Consider the following 21,709-nt stretch of genomic DNA (forward strand, 5'->3'; position numbering starts at 1 on the left):
GCAGTTCTGGTGTCCTCAACATAAAAAGGACATGGAACTGTTGGAACAAGTCCAGAGGAGGGCCACGAGGATGATCAGGGGACTGGAGCACCTCCCATATGAAGATAGGCTGAGAAAGTTGGGGCTGTTCAGCCTGGAGGAGAGAAGACTGCGTGGAGACCTCATAGCAGCCTTCCAGTATCTGAAGGGGGCCTACAAGGATGCTGGGGGGGACTATTCATCAGGGACTGTAGTGACAGGACAAGGGGTAACGGGTTCAAACTTAAACAGGGGAAGTTTAGATTGGATCTAAGGAAGAAATTCTTTACTGAGAGGGTGGTGAGGCACTGGAATGGGTTGCCCAGGGAGGTTGTGAATGCTCCATCCTTGGCGGTGTTCAAGGCCAGGTTGGATGAGGCCTTGGGTGCTATGGTTTAGTGTGGGGTGTCCCTGCCCATGGCAGGGGGGTTGGAACTAGATGATCTTCAGGTCCTTTCCAACCCTAACTATTCTATGATTCTATGATTCTACTTATTCCTTAAGCAAGCTCTTAAATGGCAAGACAGCAGTGGTGCCAACGGATGCACTCTTGCACCTTCAGGAGTCTGTGACTCAAAAGGCTTTTCTGCCTCCCACTAGGAAAAATGGAATTCTCACCTCCTTTGGTGTTTGGCTAGATGTAAACATAGCAGCTGTGAATCCATCCAGCCTGCTTCATCACAGTTCTCACTGCCTAGTTCACTTTTAGGCTAAGTGGTTTTTAACATTCTTTTCACCCTAGGATGTCTGGTTGAATTAAGAATGTATGAAACCTTCTGAAACTACCTGAACGCATATTCTAGTGAACTAAATATTGCATGTTGAGATTCAGATTTTTGATGCAGGTAGATTTTCAAGTTGTTTCTTCATCTAACTAAAGGGAATTCTCAGCAAAATTTGAAATTACTTTTGTAATCTATTTCTTCATATATAAATAGCTAATATTATTCCTTTGTCACTAATGGCTGGCTCTAAAACAGACTCAGACTAGAAGGACTTGGGAGTGTTAACTGACAAGAATCTCAACATGAGCCAGCAGTATGTGCTTGCAGTCCAGAAAGCCAACTGTATCCTGGGCTGCATCAAAAGAAGCATGACCAGCAGGTTGAAGGAGGCGATTCCTCTTCTCTCCTCTTGTGAGACCCACCTGGAATACAGCATTCAGTTCTGGGATCTGCAGCATGAGAAGGGCATTGAACTGTTGGAGTGAGTCCAGAAAAGGCCACAAGGATGATCAGAGGGCTTGAGCACCTACCATACAAAATGGGCTGAGAGGGTCAGGCTTGTTCAGCCTGGAGAAGGCTCCAGGGAGACATAACAGCCTTCCAGTACCTAAAGAGGCTGACAAGAAATCTGGAGAGGGACTTTTTACAAGGGCCTGTAGGGACAGGACAAGGCGGAATGGTTTTAAACTGACAGAAGGGAGATTCAGATATAGAGAAGAAATGCTTTATTATGAAGGTGGAAAGACACTGGCATAGGTTACTGAGAGAAGCTGTGGCTGCCCCATCCCTGGCAGCGTTCAAGGCCAGGTTGGATGGGGCTTTGAGCAACCTGGTCTAGTGGAAGGTGTCCCTGCCCATGGCAGGGGGTTGGAACTGGGTGAGCTTTAAGGTTTCTTCTAACCTAAACCATTATATAATTATATGATTCTATGATTTGACAAAACTCAAATGAATGAGTATATGGAGAGCATTGCCTTTTAAGTAAGGTGGATGTGTTTGCAGTCAGTGACTCTACTGACTTGTGGCTTGTTGGACAACATCCAGCATTTAAACACTACAAATGCAAACAGGTAGTAAACATAAAGAGCTTCTAGATGCCATGGAAGGGATTTTTGTTCAGTCTATGTATTCCTGGGACACTTGAAAGCAACAGTGGGAAGGCCAAAACTAAGATTTTGATGGACTTTTCACCATTAAAGATTATATGTGTATAAAATAACTCATTGTCTTCTTCGAGCCCACCTATATGCTCAAAAAGATTACAAGGCATGGTAAACTTCTTTAACAGTTACTCCTTTTAAACCTCAAAGATGAGTCTAATTTAATGGCATTTACAAAATGCATGGAACTTTAAGCAAGAAAAACAGTGAAGTTGAAATCAAAAAGAAAGGACTCTAATACCAAAAAGGTGAAAGGAATTATGAGATTTAACAAAGACAAAGTTCTGTACCTGGGATGGAGTTAATCCCAAGCAGCACTACAGACTGGGATGTGCTGAAAAGGGCCTAGATGCCCCTGTGAGCAATAAGCTCACCTGGAGCCAACAGTGTGCCCTGGCAGCACCAAAGGTAAAGGGTGCCATACATCAGTGAAGACAGAAGTATAGTACAGACAGTAGGTCAAAGGTGTCCTTTTTTCGTCAACTGAGTTCGAAAGAGACATTAAATAACAAGAGAGATCCTGCCACTGTGGTGATAAGAGGGCTGGAGGAATTTGGTTTGCTTATCCCATAGAAAAGAAGACTCGGGGAGATATGTTACCTAGAGGTAGTTGTAGAGAAGATGGGGTATGCACAGTGACAGATTAGCCAACAAGCCCAAGTCTTTGCATGTGAAATTCATATAAATATAAGAAAAATGCTCTGGAATGCAATTAAACACTGAAAGAGATTGAGAAGAAGCAGTGGTACCTCCTGCACTGGAAATACTCAACTCCCCTTGAGGGCTCTGGATAACCTAATCTCAGACCTGCTTTCAACAGGAAGGTTGGACTAGATAAAACTCCAGAGATCCCTACCAACATAGACTGTCCTGCCTTCAGGGAAGAAAGAAGAAACTCTGAAGACAAACCACAGGCTGAAGAAAGGCTTTGATACCTTACATAGCATTGACTCTAAGCCTTTGGCAGAATGGAGGGAGAAAGATGTGAGGAAATGCACTGTTTTCCAGCTCCAGGCACATCTTCCAGTAGCTTCCCTAGTGATGGTAAGCTTTAGAAGCCGAAAGTGACAGGTGTAGTGCTACAGCGCAGTATGACCCATGTGATTATAGAAGAGTGTTGAAACCTATCAGCAGCCTCAGAGCAGCATATTGTGTATTGCAAGCCCTGTCTCTTAAAAGGACCAGCAAGCACAAGCCTGCACCTTAGGAGAGTATTAGAACCAGATACACTCTTAGAAGATCACATTTCCATGTACTGAGTATCCTCAAAAAACTGAGAGCTGTGAGTGCATTCATGCAGCACATAAATTGATACTTTAATCCCTCTCAGAAATGAGAATATCTTAATGGTTGCTTTCTCATATCTTTATGTTAATGGCAGAGGACAAATTGCTGCTAGCAAACACGGTAAGTCTAATTCTTCTGTAGAAACTATAAGGAATGAAATTATTTATCCTTAGTTTCTTAAAAATTAACTTGCAGTTTAGCTTTAATGATTTCTGGTAACAAAAGTATGGTAAGAATATCATTTCAAGCCACCTGTACTATCATTCATTTTCTTAATTTCTCCACTCTCTGTATTACATATCTGATGATAAAAGGAATGTTACACTAATACTTCTTTTGCTGGAAGTTCATTTAATTAGGTGCATGTTTTAATGTACTTGTTTTACAGAGACAGTAACTTACTTAAGGGGCTTATCTCCAGCCTGGAGAGAGGCATGACTTTTTTTTCTTCAGGAAGCAAACACTCATCTAAATCGGACTGTCAGCTTCTTACAGGCTTCTGCTGCTGCTTTGTTTTCGAGCTGTCTGTCTTGAGAGGTGGCTACACTGTTCCAGTCAACATAGGAAAATTCCATTACAGATCTTGCCATTGCCCGGAGTAAAACAGCATCTTCAGGGTTCTCAAATGGTTCTCTGCAAAAAGAACGAAGAAAATGTGCATTTTCTGAATGCTTCTGAACTACTTTGGAGCTAATTTATTGCATGCTCCCTGTGTAGAAAGTGAAGTTAGAAGTCATGGTGACCCTAACTGTGAGGATCTGGAAATGTTACATTTTCAGAAGGTTTCCTTCTTTTACCAGATTTAAGAAAGCAAAACAAAATAAGAAAAGGTCAGAATCACAGTATTCTAAGGGGGGGAAAAAAATCATGCTATTAATTATTTAAAATGCATTTATAGTAGACTTAAAAATGCTATTTTGTTTTCACTGCTTTCCCTCTTCCCCCCCAAAAAAAAATTGCTATACATTTTTAATGCTCTGATTCAGCAGAAATCATAAAACTAATTTTATTATATCATAGCAATATGATATCTATTAATGCAAATGCATTTTTATTTCACGATGGATCTTTTAACTATTCACGATGCACATATTCCTTCTCCAAGCTCTGAATCCATGACACTGAGCTTGTGTTGTTCCTGTATCCCGCCACAGCTGCAGTCTGGGAGAAAAAAAAAGTGGCAAATGCACAACATCAATGCAGAATTGAGAAGGACTCCATGTTAGACCCTTTTAACTCAGATGATGCAATATTAAAACCCGATCTTATAAGAACTTATTTCTTAAAGATGTACCTGTAGTAACACACAATTAATATAAACCATCTCCACCGAGTGTAACACTCTTTGCCATGACAAAAGCCTAAGCATCTACTTAAATAAGATGGAAAGGAAGCTGTATAACCATTCTATCAGTAAGGACAGCTAACCCCACTGGAAGCAGGAAACAATTAATTTTTAAACATTAAGTAGCTTGATTGTAAAGAGCTGTACTCAAAGTGAACAGCAATATAAAATCAAATTGTTAAAGAATATCATCCTGTGTAGGCTTTATTATTTCCTTTAATAAATGTTTCAGATATTTTCACATGTAAATCTAGAATGTAAACCCAAGCCTGATATCTGAAATTTTCAGATTTACTCTTATAAAGATAGCATCTAAAATGTCATCACATTAAAATGCAACATTTATGCTGCTTCAATCCAGACACAGAGATAAGTTTTGCATTTATTTCTAGGATTTTGAAACTGAACAGAATAAATGTAACATCAAGTACAGACTAAAAATGTTTCATTCTATAAGTCATAATATTTTCCAGAGAGTATGTATGTTGAACAGCCAGTCAGGAGAAAGTTTTCTGGGCCATAATGTAGAACAGCTATTCTGATGCTCTAATACTTAAAGCATGCTTTTTCCTGTGATCAGTATTTGATCTTATAAATAAATAGCATTTTTATATACCCATTTCCAAATGTGCAACACCTTTCAATATTAAATTTCAGACAGCAGTGTGTAGGTTGTCTGATCAGAACAGTATAGAGTTGCAACTATGTTACAAATGAAGCCCAGAAATTTGGTCGAAAGCTCATTTTTCCTGGCTATATCCTTTGGTGAGGGTATTTTTCAGTCATGAGAAAAGGAAATTAAATAAATACTTCAGCGATGCAAAAGAAAAAAAATCCAAAAGTTTACTTACTTATTTCTCTGATTTCCAAATTCAGAACCTGTAACAAAAAGTTCAAATGAAGACATTAGTGGCTGTACAGCATTTTCATTAGCTGAGGATTATGACTCCTATGACTTTAGGACATCCTACTCCTAAGTACTTGTTCAAATGAACCAAAACCTAGCAGATGATGTGAAATGTTCAAGATCATATTTAATTAAATTACTATGGAAACAAGTATCTGTCAGGGTTTTTTTTTTTTAAGTGTATGTAGTTCTTGTGGTTTATTTCCCATAGACATACATTTCCATGCATTTTTTGTTTTTGTTGTTGTTGTTGTACTTTCACAGAAAGATGATGCCACTGTTTATATGCACGAATGATGGCATGGTAGAGATAAAGACAATTGCATGCCTACGTTGAAAATTACCAGCAAAACAGGCCAACTATTCAATATGATTAAACTATCTTTTTTTCCCAACCTTCTCAAAACTACTGTTAAATCCACTTTTCTCAGGTTTATTATTGTGAGATATACGTTAGAAAAAAAAAAAGCAGGTATTTTATTACTGTTCCAAACTTCATCTACACTACTGTTTAAAATGTCATCCATGCACAATACTGTTTTTCTTATCTTTAAAACATCATGATAGCAGGTAAGATTGTATGGGATTGCAGGGTTTGTTCTGGGTATCTCCTGTGGTACAAGTCACAAGGTTCCAGGTGGTATTCACCTACTTTCTTGTGCCAGGATCATGCCGTCTTCCAGATCCAAATGTTTTAAGAATTTTAAAAATTACTTTGTATGCTATTGTAAGACATCATTAATATATTCTCAGCTTGGAAAGCATGAAAAGGAATCTGCTTACAAAACCAGGCAAGATATGCAAAATTAAAACCACTATTTAGAAGCAAATAGCTTTCTTCAAGAGATTATTTTACAAAAGCACTAGAGGGCATCAGAGCTCTGTGATGCTGATCACTGTTTGAGACTCAGCGTAGAAGTGTATCGAGATGCTTTGAATTAAACACTCACAAGACACACGTTGGGAAAAATAATGAAATTTTGTTTGTTCAGCTACCTTTAAAGACAATTCTGTAACTCGAGAGAGTAGAACTTATTTGCTACAATACTCTTAGTAGAAGGATTCATTTGTTGCCTATTGCTGCTACTACTGCTTACTTCATCAAAAAATTTGGTTGAGTTCCTGATTCATTTGTACTTTATTACTAGAACAGACAACTTTTTATCAGATGAAGGAGAAGAACCTTTTCTAATTCTAGTCACCTAAATATGTATGCTTTTCTTTATGTTAGTATAAATACCTGAGGGCATCATCACTCTTCTGGCTGGCTGAGTGCATCTGCTAGATCCTACTGTAGTCTCCAGCGGTGTATCTACTCTCTTTCCAAAAGCTATGGATTGCATGACACCAGATCTTTTGTAGTGATAAAGATGAAGTGCTGACTCCCTTTCCTCTTTGTGTAACTGCTGTTAAAAGGGACATAAACATTTTATTTCCCCTAACAGCTGAAAAGGCTAGCACTATCCATCTACATGCAGAAGGCAACTCACTTTTTTGTGTGTGCGTGCAGACTTTTGTAACAATAGCAATGTAAGTCTACATAATTTCACAACAATTCAAAATTGGAACATGGGCTGATACTTCCTAAGGCTTTAGGCTGAAGCCCTATCCAATAAAATGATGTTTTTTCTTTTGAGTGCAGTAGGATCAGAAGTTTTAAACCAAGAAACTAGAAAGCAAGACTTTTCATACCACTTAAATGAGATCTACTGCAGAAGTCAGTAAAGATTTGGAAGCTTTGTTATAAATAGCAAAAACAAGTCCCGCGTCAAGGCCAGTTCAGTTCCATTGCTCATTTACAGAGAAAACTGTTGGAGTGCAATCAAAATAAAAGCTTCAAGTTTTCCTGTTTTGCATTTGATTCAGAAATAATTTCAATTTTTAATAAAGAGTTTGAAACCATTAAGTCAAGTAGGCAATGTTAATTTCAATGGTATGAACTGCATACTAATGCAGTACTTCAGCTATGGAGCAGAAGTGAGCTAAAGGTTTAGAACAAGTGACTCTGGCAGAAGCATTCTGAATTCAGGAAAGTTCTGAAGTCATGGTGTCTAGGGGACCAATTAGGAAGGAACTGCAGTAGTCATGCCTGGAGGTAACAGAAGCGTGAGCATATGTCTTGAGTAAAGGAGACAGCCAGGACTATGCTGTGGTAATGTTCCACAGATGGTGAAGAAGCTTTGTAATGTTAGAGAAATAGCTCACTAAATAGAAAGTCCAAGGTACAGTTTGATGCAAATTAATGCCACAAGTCTTAATGCAGGACTTATTACAGTATAAGTGTATTTAGAAGGTTAAATCCAGGAAGTTTTACGGAAGTGTTTCGAGAGCTGTAAATGCAACACACATTTTCCAGCACATTAAGCTTCAGTCGTCACTCCCTAGCCAAAAACAATCATTAGTAAAACAGTCTGAGAGACATGCTAAGAACAGGTCTAACACATCATCAGATATTCAAGAGACTGATGGAGGTACCAGTGCAAAATGAATGTGGAAGCAAATGTCCACACAGTCAGATCCAGCAGCTGTGGTCCATCCACCAGCTTTCCTTCACAACAAGGCTACACAATCTGCCAGCACCCGCAGATGTCCTGGGGCTGCCTTGCTCACATCCTCCATCCTGACTCTCCTAGAGACTTGGGAGCAGGTTTTCAGGATGACCTTGTTTTATCTTGCTACTTTCTTATAAGATAGTACTGCGGTAGGAATCAACAGAGCTCTGTTTCTCAGAGCTCTCCAGTAATTTTCAGCCCTCCTGCCAGTCACACAGCTTTCCAAACACCAAAGAGACAAAAACAGCAAAGACAATTTTCTGGGTCTGCTGAGGCATGTTTATGGATTGTCTGATTTATCATCTGGCTGTTCTTAACACATTTTCCCCCCCGCTTCACCCCCTAAAATTTACAGTAGACAAACCGTGAAAGATCTCTTAGTGATTTATGGAGACATATTTGAAAACTTGGTCAGCACGAACCTCACCCAGAAATGTGATATAAATATTTAAACTGTACAGAAACACACAGATAGCTGAGGATATTACCCATATCTAAGTAAACATGCTCACCAATGTACATATACCAGTTTGAATGCACAAATGTAGGTGCATGTTTCTAAGCACAGGCTTTTTTATCTTTTACCCAGAACTATACAGCAAAGTACAAGACAAACATACACAATTTAAAAAGGCATAAATCAAAAGCATTTGGCAAAGTAAACTGTTTAGGCTATGAAAATCCTATTTCCTTGAAAAATCTTGCAAAAAACAAATTGGTATTTGTTCTCTAGATCTTTTAGTATATCAACAAAAGCATACAAAAGAACAGGCAAGATTTATTCACCTATTCTTCCAAACTGATTAAAATCAAAAGCAACTGTCAATGCTCTGAGAGAAGAGGAAAGCAATCCTTACACTTCCTGTCAAGGAGCTGTACTGAAGGAAGGAGATGTATCACATAAAGCCAGTAGTCTGGGTCTTGTGCCAGTGGGTTATGGAATAGGTCTGCAAAACGTATATAGAAAAAACAAGCAACATCAGAAAAACCCAAACCTAGCAAAAGAAGAACAACTAACTTCACAAGGTAGGAAAACTAAAGATCACTCTTAGCCAAAAATTTCGTACAAAACATTATCAAATTGTTCTTACACTGAGTAAACAAAGCACAGTCTCTTTACACATGCAGAATTCCTCAGCTAAGCACGGACTGCAAGCATTGGCTTACTTCAGTGCATGCAAAGTATCACAGGCAAGAACCGAGCAGAGGTGCCATAAGGTACTCCAAACCTTTGAAGGTGGGTTTTTTTTCTATTTTTTTATGATATAGAGACAAAACCACCAAGTGTTTGCCTTTGATTGTCTTATGTATTTTTAGGCGATACCTATTTTAAATAACAGTAGTCTTTTAGGTGTGACAGTTTAAGGTAAGACACAAAATTTGTAGGAGGAGAGAGTTATTAAAACCAGGTGAGCCCTAGGTCGCCTAAGGCTTCATCATAGCTGATATAAAGTTTTCATGCCACAGACACAATATACAATGTAAATACTCAGTCTCCTGATGTCTTGAGAGATGAGTTTGAAAACTCAAGAAACTTAAAGAGTAAAATGTTTAAAAGCGCCTAAGTTCCTGAGAACCTGCGACCTGCTAACTTCCACTGGGACTTGAGGTACTAAGCTCCAAACACCCCTTAGGAACTTCACTAAAATGCATTCAGATTTCCATCACCTGAATAACCAAACCTTTGCAAGGCAGAGACAGGCATCAATCCTGTGCTGCTGCTTTGCCAGGTGTGGAACATTAGCCCAGCTGACATGCCAGATCAGTTTGTTTCATGAGTGATCTCTAATGTTGATTAAAATAGGAACTGCTCATTCCAGATCAGCTAACAAACAAACAAATAAAGTGTGTTGGGTGGGGTTTTTTTCCTACATGAAAAACATAATAATGCTATTTTTCTTCTTATATAAATGTTGTTTGACTGCCACAGTAAAAATAATCAGGAGGCTGCCTCCTTGGGATCAGAGCAGAGAAAGAAAAATCTTAAATTAATAATTTTGACAATTTCTACCAAGGTCTGCACTGGGCCGGCTTTCTCTTTTTGAGGAGAGGCTGTGACTAATATTCATTCTAGAGTAAAAAAATCCTGTTATAGCTAAATTTAAAAGTTTGGGAGGGAAAGATGATACTACTACGTAAGAGGTACTAGAAGAAGGAAAAACTTTCTGTAAATATTCCACACAGACTTGTAAACTACAAGATATTATTTCATGTTCTTCAGGGTAAGTATGACTTCTGAAAAGGGCTTAGTGCTTGATATCATTTAGCAGTTATTTCGAGGGTGCATTAAAGCTGGAATGGGCAGTTGGTATCTCCTCCACAGAAAACACATGCTCATGTTTCAGAGAACTTCACGTATTTTAAGTCTTTACCAGACTTTTTAAAAATCACTGTACTTAGAAGTAGTGAGAGACCCACAAGGTGGCAGCAAAAGAAAGTTCATTTTTAACCAACAAAGTAGTACAAACCTATTTTTTTCTACAAAGTGTCGTTCAGAAAGAATATTAGGTATATATGTGATAGTCCGTCCTTGAGTCAAGAAAGTACGTGATAGCACTCCAGAGAGGAAAATGTTTCCCAAAGCAGGTATGTTTGGTAGTGGGATGGAACGAAGATTCAAGACAGATTTTTCCAAGGCACAAACCGGGGTTGATACTAAGCACTTCTGAACCTGGATGCTACATAAAGCATGATTTGTAGGTTTGGTTTGGAGTATCTGATTTTTTCTACTGCTTGTTCTTACAATAAAACCAAGCATTGTACATATCAAGTCGGTCTTATTTTACAAAACACCTGGGATCAGTTCTTGGCTCTGCTATCTACTTTCTTGTCAAAGTCATGAAATTTTACTTCTACACATTAGGGATAATGCTTTCTTCCTCCACAGTTCTGCCTGTTTTCTCTATTTGGAGTGCAGGAAAACAGAGTGCCTATCCCACAAGGGGCAGAAAGGAACTACTGCGGTAGAAAAACAGTAAAGAACAAAAAGTTTTCTGAGGTCTAGCAGCAAGATGTTATCAGCTGTGGGTAATAAATCACTTGAGGCAATTTACAGAGTACATAACAAAACTCTTGGATTCCAAAAGGGGGATGTGAGCACAAGGTGAGCCCATAAAGAAACCTTCCCTATCTCCCAAAAGGCTGCAGTTCTGAGCAATCCATCCAGTAAATCTTTAGAAACTGAATGTCTTCCCTAAATGCCTGACGAAGAATGGTGTCCTACTACAAATGCAGTGCAGGGCAGTGGCTAAAGTCACAAGAGAGCCTTAAAGAAGAGAAATGTAACATTTTAACAGCTGGATGGTACTTCTGAAGTGAACAATAACAGTGTATTAGACAGCCCTATTTTAATAGTTCTAAAGTCCCCAAGAGCTACAAAAGAATAAACTGCATTGTGCAAGCTGGAGCTCTGCTGAAGGCCAGCAAGTGCTTTTTTTTGTTTTATCCGAATGTCCAGCAGTAAAAAAAACCAAAACACCACTCACAACAGTGAGAACTCTTCCATCCCCTAAACAGTTTTTACCCTACAGAGGTGATTTATGGGTGCAGCCCTTTTCAGAGGCACACAGTGCAAGTTCTGTACCCATTTCACACTTAATATTGCAAGCAAGCATATTAATGATATAGTGATATGATATATTGGATATGACTTAAAATTTATCTTGTCAATTTACTGCTGTAATTTGCTTCAAATATGAAAGCACATTTTATTAAACCAATACAGTCCTGCTAATTTGAGAACTCATTACTATAAAATCTCTTCGAAACAAATGCATTGACAGGTTTTTTCCTGACTAAAAAGGTCAGAGGGAAGGGCTGTAAAGTTAAGGTTATTAAAGTCATTATGTTTCTTCCACTGATAAGTGTTTACTGTCAGATCTTTGAACAAAAGAACATTTATTTTTTTTTTTTTTTTAATCAGAGTAGACCGGTACATTCTATGTACTGTTTGATAGTTCTCTTAAACACTTGCTTTTCTATGGTGGTGACCAGTCCAGTGTGCAATTTTCACTATGCCTTTGTAACTGCCACTCACAATAACTTGGCGGCACTTTAACTATCTGCCATTTGTCTTTATTTCCCACAAATGGTTGCAATGAGTATGACAAACTCCCTGTTACTTGTTGAAGCTCCCTATGAATTTGTAGGGCTATAACGTTAAATCCAAGTGACTGCACCATTCATACATGGATGTCTGTCCAAACTTCCCCTAATCACTTCAAACGACTGCATTCTCAAACAGACTAAGTTTACTTTTCAAGCCATATTTTCCTTTCCTGCAATCAGACATTCAGTTTTCTGAATGCATAAGGAGGTATGGCTTCATGACATTCACCTCCATTAACTGTATCCCTAAACTTGCTTCCCGTTTTCTCAAAGTATTGAGCATTTGACATGACCTATGATGACATTCTTTCAGGAACCATGGAAAAAGACTGCTTACATTTTTGCTTTCAATAGGTTTACAGCATATGATCCTACTTTTCCTGGAGGCTCCTTCTTATGTTGTAACTTAGTGGAGCCAACACTCTCTTGTATAACTTAATTTGAAACTTCAGACCCTATGCTATTTTTATTTCCAGCCCGTATGCTACTTAACAGATCTTGTTCTACTTAATATCTAAAGTGTATTTATTCTTAGACTCTAGAAACCCCCAATCTGCCAAAAAGATGCAGAAAGTAAGTTCTGTGAGCAACAGAATTAATGAGACAGAAGTTTGGGTTCTATCACCTATCACGCATACTCTCAACAGTAATAACACCCATTTCTCAACTCCCTTCACCTCTATGATAATCTCACTGTGCTCCCATTTGCTCTGACGAAAAGGCAGCAGTAAACTGCTTTGACTGCCTCCAAGCTACTCATCCAGCAGACTGGCTAGCCAGCAGCCAAAAGCAGTTAACTTCTGAACTCATTTGGCAGCTTTTTTGTAGTTGAGGTACTCTCTCTGGAATTTTCATGTCTTACAGATCTCTTTCTTCTGTCAAATTTGGCTAAAATTGATAATTAGCTTCAAAAGCTATTGGCAAATGATGTGGGAACAGAGAAGAAACATCCTGATAAGAAACACTAAAAAACTACTGCTCGCTGTTCTGCAAAATAAAAACAAGGTATTGCTCAGGGTCTGCAAGCTTATCATTCCTTTCAATCCCTTCACTGTTTTGCCAAGGTTTTTTAACTGGTTGTTGTGAAGAAACAGAACCTGTAACACACATAAATGTTTCAGAGTACCTGAAATAAGATGAAAAATAATGAATTATTCTCACCATACCTGACTGCCTTTATTAGGTAACTATTTTGTTATACTGCACACTGAATTTATATTCTAGTTATCCATTTATGCGGGACTTCTGGTAACACCTTGAATGAGTTGGTATTATTGGAGGTTTCAATATTGCTTTCATCTTTCTAGTCACATCCTTCAAACATATGCCATACTTTTTTCACTTCAGTTCCTTCCACTGGTACCCATCACTCTTGCCTCAACAAATCAGCATCAACAGATCTCTTCTTCCTCCCTTCTATATCCCAATAACCCTTGATTAATTCATTATTTCCTTTTATCCTGGCCTAGTATCACCTTTGCCTCACAAACAATAGTATATCTCTAATACTGATAATACTAATAATATTACTAATAATAAGGGCAACTAAGATGATTCAGGGAGTGGAGCATCTCCCTTATGAGGAAAGGCTGAGGGAGCTGGGTCTCTATAGTTTGGAGAAGAGGAGACTGCGGGGGGACCTTATTAGTGTATATAAATATATAAAGGGGGAGTGTCACGAGGATGGAGCCAGGCTCTTCTCAGTGGCAAACAATGATAGGACATGGGGTAATGGGTACAAACTGGAACACAAGAGGTTCCACTTAAACTTGAGAAGAAACTTCTTCTCAGTGAGGGTGACAGAACACTGGAACAGGCTGCCCAGGGGGGTTGTGGAGTCTCCTTCTCTGGAGACATTCAAAACCCGCCTGGACACATTCCTGTGTAACCTTATCTAAGTGTTCCTGCTCTGGCAGGGGGATTGGACTAGATGATCTCTTGAGGTCCCTTCCAATCTCTAACATACTGTGATACTGTGATGCTGTGATAGTACCTTTGCCCACAAGCAATAGTGAATTCCTTATAAAATAGTTTAATTTCAAATCATTATTATTTTAAAGGTACTAAAAAGTTTTGTTGTGGTTGACCCAGACTATGTGTTCACCTCCTAACACCACATCAGGCGGAACAGCATTTCCCATCCATATTTCTCTACCAATGATATTTTCTCTTCTGTTTGCTATATTTTGTTATTTTCTGTATTGTCTCTGGTGTTCATGTTTCTTTCAAACATTTGTTTTCCTCAAAATGTCACAGAAACTAATCAACATCATTTCTCACCCTGAGATGAGAAAGATGCCAGACATAGTGTAAGCATTCTACACATCTGAAAGTGTAACAAAGCAGCAGATGACAAAGAAATGAGAACAAACTGATACGCTGTTTTTAACCCATAACAGCATTTCTTTTCCCAGGGTGTCTTGGGTTCAGCAGCAGCAGTCAGTTTTTCTCCTTCTTAGTAGCTGGTGCAGCGCTGTGGTTTTGACTTTCGGCCTGGGAATAATACTGATAAAGCCGATGTTTTCAGTTGCTGGTCAGAATGTTTACCCTGACCAAGGACTTTGTGAGTCTCATGCTCTGCCAGGGAGGAGGAGAAGCCGGGAGGAAGCAGGGACAGGACACCTGACCCAAACTAGCCAAAGAGGTATTCCATATCACAGCACGTCATGCCCAGGGATGTAACCGGGGGTCCCCCAGAGGGCTGGATCATGGTGGGGTGGGGGCGAGGTAAAGGTCGATGAGCGGTTGTATTCTCATCCCTTGTTATTTCCTTTATTGTTATTATTATTATTATTATTATTATTATTGGTGGTAGCAGTAGTGATTTGTGTTATACCTTAGTTACTGGACTGTTCTTATCTCAACCTGTGGGAGTTGCATTCGTTGGATTCTCCTCCCTGTTCCTCCAGGAGCGGAGGGAAGAAAGGTGGTGGTGGGGGGGGAAGTAGACTGCGTGGTTCTAATTTACAGCCTGGGCTTAAACCACGACACAGGGAAAGTGAGTCCCATGTACTCAGCAGTTAGCAGAAATCCTGCTCAGAACACAAGAAGAGAAGATTGGCATCCCAGGGACACAAATCTGAAAGGAGAACTGCTTTGAAGGTGTAGTATGGATTGTCCAGCCATAGGGCCAGAGAAGCCAAGCACATCAATGTACATTTCTTATTATTTTTCATATTAGTGCAACTTGTGAAATCTTTCGCCCTTTTTCCACTCCTCTCCTGTCCTCAGATAAACTTAGTATTCACTCATATTCAGTAAGTCTTGCTTTATATCAAATTGTGCATCTGCTGAGGCTGGAACTATCTCCAATGGGCCAGTTGGAGTTTTGTGTTTAATTGTGTATGTAGCACTCTGAGCTTGCCAGTGTACCCTCAATAACAAATTGCCTACTAACCAGACAATATTAGTGAGCTGCGGAGTCATCCTCACTAATTGCTCCTCTTCATTTGTCATTCTTTAAATAAACATTCCTGATTTTCACTAGAATAATTATAATGATCTTTATTTGACAAATTTCAATTGACATAATAAAACTTTCCTTGCGGACTTTAATATGCCACAAGACTAGAGTCAGTGTTTCAGAAAGAATTAGCAGGACTGATAAAAAATAACCTCATATGATCAGCCTAAAATGATCTGCTTCTTTTCTAAATGTGAAGCCTAGCCTCTGGTTGCCCATGTGATTTTTGTTTTCAACAAACCTTCCAGGTACAAACAAAGGGGGAATGGCCACAATTATCTTGCATTTGAAAAACAAAAATCTGTCAAGACCAAACCCTACAAATTTGAGATGCTGTATTTTTATTTTCCTGTCTTTATGAAAATCAGATTATCCCATGCTGCTACTTTGTTAAACTGGTTATTTGGCTTCCTCAAATAACCCATAAAAACAAACCCTGCAAATACACATTTATATGTCCATTGTTACATGTAACCAGAAAACACAGCACTGCAAGTAGCAAAGACAGGCAGATGAGTGTTGACAGGACATACAGAGCTCTTACAGAGCTACTAATTCTCCTGTATACCTCTGAATACTGTTTTTCAGGTAGCAAAGCCAAAATTTCCTCATATTCTTTGTCACTGCTGTTCCATACCTAGTTTACAGGTTTACATTTTAATTGGTGTTATTCCCTCTCTAGTAACAGCCTCACCTTGACTATCTCCAAGCCTTGATCTGTTGTTTTTTTCTGGTATTAAGGCATTTAATTTGCCCGAGGTAGAGCTTAATTCCTCTAACATTTAAAAAGAGCCTGTCCCTTTCTAGATGCCTTCCAGACTTCGCATGTCTTTCTTACAAACTTATCCGTTTTGGCCTGCAGCACTCTTTTCCTACCTACTGCTAAGTTAATCAATTTTCCTAGGATGACAGCTTTCAGTGTCCAAAAGTACATTTTTTCATGTCCCTTTAATAGTAGTAGTTTTAAAATAGAAACCCATTCCCTCCTGTTTGATTGACTTTAATTATAATTTTTTTCATTTTCTTATTTCAGCCAGCAGAAAATTATGTCAAACCAACAGTTAAGGAGGCATGATCTGATGCAGAGATTGGCTGAGGTTCAAGGTTTAAATAAATTGGTATAGAATGAAAGTAATTCACTTCTCTCCATTCATCAAAGAAGCCAGCTTGCATCATCTTTCTCAAAATAGTTTCATAGGAAGACAGATCACTTCTATTATCTGCCATCTGAACATTTCTTTTTAGGCCATACCAAAAAAATAATTCAAAGCCAGTGAGGGCACACATAAAGGTGTTTAAAATCAGAAAACAGGCCTATTAAGACTGTATACACAGGCTTAATTCAGTCTCACATATGCTTGCATTGTTTAGAATTTACTCATTAATTAAACTTCCCCCTTAGATTTTATGTATATTTTCTTCTTTCTAAAATACGTATTTTACTAATTTTTACAGTAGCTATCCAATTTACATTTTCTTTTTGGAAAGCATCAGATACTTTGTGTAAATTGGAACATGTGCTAAGGAATTTATAGATACCAGTGGACACATTCAGATTTTTCAAGACCACCTGATTTCCACTAAACCCAAACTAGACAACACTGAAATCCCTTGCCACCTTATTTTATTATTCATAGGACCTAGAAACCTTGAAATCCTTGTCCCTGAATCACTAAACTACATTAGTTCTTTATATGTGACATCAAACGTACAAACAGCAGATGTAGTTGTGAGACTTCAGACAGGTATGCAACACTTGGAGTTATGCCCTGGCCAGAAATTCAAAGTATGTTTTCCAAAAACTTTGAAGTCTGCCCTGTCATGTATCCTTCTTTCCATGGTAGCCTCTCCTCATGCTCATCCTACAACATACACCTCTATCAACCTAGATCACCCACAGGTTCATGAAAGCTTTGTCTTCTTTCACTTACCATGGTTTCTTCTCCTCATCTGCTCTACATCTTAAGCTGTTTCATAAAGCTCTCGGAGGAGATTGGTTCTCTGATCAGGACTGCCAGCCCCAAACAAGTGTTCTCATACTCACTTTATGTTGCCCTGCCCTTCCTTCAATTCTTAGTAGTAGAAATGCAGGTAATTTCAAAGGTGCTTACCAATGAGTTTTACTGTTGCAGTAACAACTTTCTTTAGGGAGGCCAGAAATTTGGCAGTTCTTAGACTGGGCAGGTCCTGTGTTTTTCATTTGCCTTCTTGATACTCTTTCCACCCAGCCTTATGAGCCAGTTTGAACAGGCATAGATCAGCCCATTAAGCCTCACTTCTCTGCTCCCTGTGGTAGAAGTTCATGTACAACCCTGTGAACTTACGGACCCTCAAGCAATTCTGGGATTGTGTATCTAGGGCTGAGGCAGTTAACTATTTCACAGTGAGTAGAGTTCTGCTGTGTATGTCAGTATATCTTCACCACTTCTTCCTTCACAACATGATATTTCACATACAGATGATGTTCAGAGACTCTGATACAAAAAGCACTATGAAAAGTTACCATTTATTGTGCGCTTTTCTTCTAGTAAAAGCCAAACTTAGAAACATATTTTACTTACTGTCCATCCAGGTACAATACTAAGACATTCACAGTCCTCTTAAAGCCACAGCTCTTCAGCTGTTTTTCTACTGCCTGACAGTATACAGTACATTTGTCAGCATAATACACTGCGTAATTGTAGACTCATTGCAACACATACACATTCAGCGTCTAAATTAATATGCACACCAAAATTAATATATGCATCACAGCACCTTGAAAGCTATAACACAGTCAGAGAAATAGATATTAAATTCACAGTCTCTATTTTAAATTGACCAAAACACTCCAACAATTATGTTACACTAACTTTCCTCTCCTGTGCAGAATCATAGTTCACAGACAGGAAGTGAAAAATTAATGTACATTGACTGGAGAACGGTTTTCTCACTCAGGTCAGCCAACCCAGTACAGGTGATCAGTGAGAAAACTGCTTACCTTGCATACAGCTGCAACTTCATTTTATGCAACTTCACTTCATGCGCATGACTTTTCAAAATTATGCATCCAGAAAACTGTTTGCACATTTTATATTGAAAACTGTAGACACAACTCTAATTTTCAGAGTATGCTACTGGTGTACTGTATTTTGTAAAAGGAACAAAACCTAGTCATGTAAGGATTATGGATCTCTATTACTAGTGATTGATAGAAAGTAAAACATCTATCAGAAAACAATGGCTTTATTGCACAAGTTTTTATGCCCAACATCAAGATCACTATTCACAGAATCATAGAATGGTTTGGGCTGGAAAGGACCTTAAGATCATCTAGTTCCAACCCCCCTTCCATGGACAGGGACATTTCACACTAAACCATGCCACCCAAGGCTCTGTCCAACCCTAACCCTAACCCTTGAACACTGCCAGGGGTGGAGCCTTTACCACTTCCCTGGGCAACCTGTTCCAGTGCCTCACCACCCTCACAGTAAAGAACTCCTTCCTTAGATCTTACCTGAACTTCCCCTGTTTAAAACACAAAATTGATACTTTACAAACACAAAATGGCTTGGAAGCACGATGAGCATGTCTAGAGGGTCCTGTATGGGTTGCACCATCACACCAGCATGTTCTGGGCACACTGAATATACCTAAAATAACTGTGGGTGCGCTTGGAAATGTGCTGAACCTGTGGTACTTCATGAACAGAGTGAAGAAGTAGCTCATGGGACTCAATTTCTTATTTCAGAGAGCTGATGTTGGGACAGCGGCCATTTGCTCCGTGTGACCTGCCTGACTGCAGTTGTCAGGTACATGGGAGAAATGGCTCTATTTTAATTTCTACCCAGACAAAAAACTGCAGAAGGAACAGCGGAAGGCACAGGGCTGGCAGACACACCCATGGGGAACGCACACCTATTTCAGAGAACAGAAATCTCTGGTACTGCGTTCGACAGCCACGGAGACTGCACCCCCCAGTTCTATTTCTCAAACTCCGTTATTCGAGATCCCACCGTCTCGCCACCCTGGCTGTCCCCTTCCCAGTCAGCCCCAGCCCTCCACCACAGCACCCCGCGGCCCCAGGCGCCGGCAGTGCTCGCAGCCGCTCCCGCAGATGCGCGGCCTCCCCCAGCCAAGTCCTCCCAGGCAGAGCCGGCTGCCTCTGCCGGAGGAGCCCCGGGGCGGCCCGCTGCCATGGCAAGCGGGAGAGCCGAGCTCCTTCCCTCGCCGCGGGAGCAACTCTACACGCCCTGCTCCTTGCGTAGCAGCGAGCTCCCCCTTACCCCGCGCCCTCCGCACAGCGAGGGGGCGAAGCCGGCGCCGCTCGCCTGTGGGGCCGGGCCTGGGGCTCTGCAAGGGCCGACGGACGAGCGGAGAGACGGAGGGCCAGGGAGTGCACCCAGCAGCGGCTCTCCCCACCCCGTCTCGGCTGCGGCTCTGGTATCCTCGCTCACCTGCCCGCCTCCGCTGGCGGTCGCCACCATTTTAGGATCCCGTTTCTTGTTAGGGGTGGTCGAGGGCTGCCTGGCCTGGCGTGGTGGGGACGGTGTCGAGCCAGCGCTAACTCAGAAACAGCGGCACCGCTTTAACACCGAACCGGGAGCCCGAGCCTGGGCCTTAAATCACCACAGAGCTTCATGATGGCGGAAGGAGGTGGATGGCAGGCTAGGCGCGGGCCCGGCTGAGGGCAGTGGGGGAAAGTCTCCTGGGGATGTGCTCGATCACGGTCCTGAGAAAGCGTGTATCCCTTTTTTTCGCCCTCTACAAAACTACATCCCTGATTGGGTTTGGGGTTTGTATTTGGTTTTTGTTTGTTTTCAAAGCACAAATCCTATGTGTATGTATATATATATCCTATGTGCATATATACGTATGTCACTTACAAAGAAAACACTTGTGATTTTAGTTTACAGCTAATCCACACCGTATGTATCCTTTATTTGCAACTTGCGAATCACCTTGGTGCCAGAGAAAATGCCTTCCATGCCCACTTCTGGAGTGGGCCTGTAGCTGCAACAGCGCGTTTGATTGTAAAGTAACACAGAATGTTTATGACATCCACATGTGCAAGCAAGTGCTGCCATGTTGTTATTTTTATAACCGTTTTACTGCATAGCACAAGCTGAAAAACAGAAAAAGCCATTTCCATTGTGTGTGTATGCATGTGTGAGCTTATGGGCATGTAGAACAATAGAATATGTTTGATCAAGCTACAACAAAAATATGTCTGAAAACTTGGAGCTTTATTTAGAATTTAATTTACAGAGAGTACTTGAGTTAGCAGAAATAGTCACTGTAAATTATGTGCAACTGATATACAAAGAGCAAAAGCTGTGTCTGCAAATATATGAATAAGCTGCCCCTCATGGAATTAATTACATGCATGCCTTTGCTTGTTCAGACCACTGAAACTAGATGTGGTGTGTATGATGGAGGAATGGGGCTACAGCACAAGTATTATATTGCAAATACCTAATTTTCAGAGAAAAAAAATGTGTGGGTGGCTTCCATTTCAGCTAAGTAGCTTTAAAAAAATAGAAACCTCAAATAAGACAGACATCTTAAAAGTATAAAACTGACAGCAGAGATGTGTTTAATCACTTATTTTTAGCTTCTAAAAATATCTCTAGGGTATTAAAAAACATAAAAAGAGGAAATGTACAGGCAAAGGAAAAACTGGTGCGCAGATCTGTGTTTGTTGCATTTTGTGTTCGAGTTCTGTGTTTTCAATGAGAAAGGTAAAGCTGCCACTTCAGAATTGTGAAAGGTGAGATAGTTAAAGTCAACTTCCGTTATAAAATTATCAGCTATTCCAAATAACATGATACAACAAGCAAATTCAGTAATCTAAACTATGGTGAGAGGGGAGACCTTTAGAAGATATTTTGATGCTTTCCAACAGAAAGGTGTGACTTACATGGGTTGAGGTTTGTTTTGGGCTTTTGAGGTGCTTGTCTTCATGAGTTAACTGGTAGCTATAGACTTAGTCTGGATGCCTAAATAGAGACTGTTTAAACTTCAGTAAAATTAATCTCTTTTTCTTTTTCTTTCTTGCATCTGCAAGTTGACATTTAAAATCCCCACTAAGTTTAAAGGAACTTGGACAGAAAATGAGTATTTTTGTATTCAGACTGAACTGACACCATATTTTGCACTGGTTTGG

General features: G+C 39.9%; 1 protein-coding gene across 1 annotated transcript; it reads right to left on the reverse strand.

Moving 5' to 3' along the window:
* Nucleotides 1–282: 282 nt before the first annotated feature.
* On the reverse strand, nucleotides 283–19,163 carry LRRC72 (leucine rich repeat containing 72; the record flags this gene model as incomplete). Its single annotated transcript, XM_080609607.1, is given in 8 exon segments — nucleotides 283–3,823; nucleotides 5,387–5,414; nucleotides 6,683–6,833; nucleotides 6,835–6,848; nucleotides 8,852–8,941; nucleotides 13,078–13,232; nucleotides 18,126–18,249; nucleotides 19,061–19,163. Coding segments are annotated over 8 exon segments (834 nt in total). The 3' UTR covers nucleotides 283–3,654.
* Between the last annotated feature and the right edge of the window lie 2,546 nt (nucleotides 19,164–21,709).

This window comes from Psittacula echo, assembly GCF_963264785.1.
Source record: "Psittacula echo genome assembly, chromosome: 2".
NCBI classification, from domain to species: Eukaryota; Metazoa; Chordata; class Aves; order Psittaciformes; family Psittacidae; genus Psittacula; species Psittacula echo.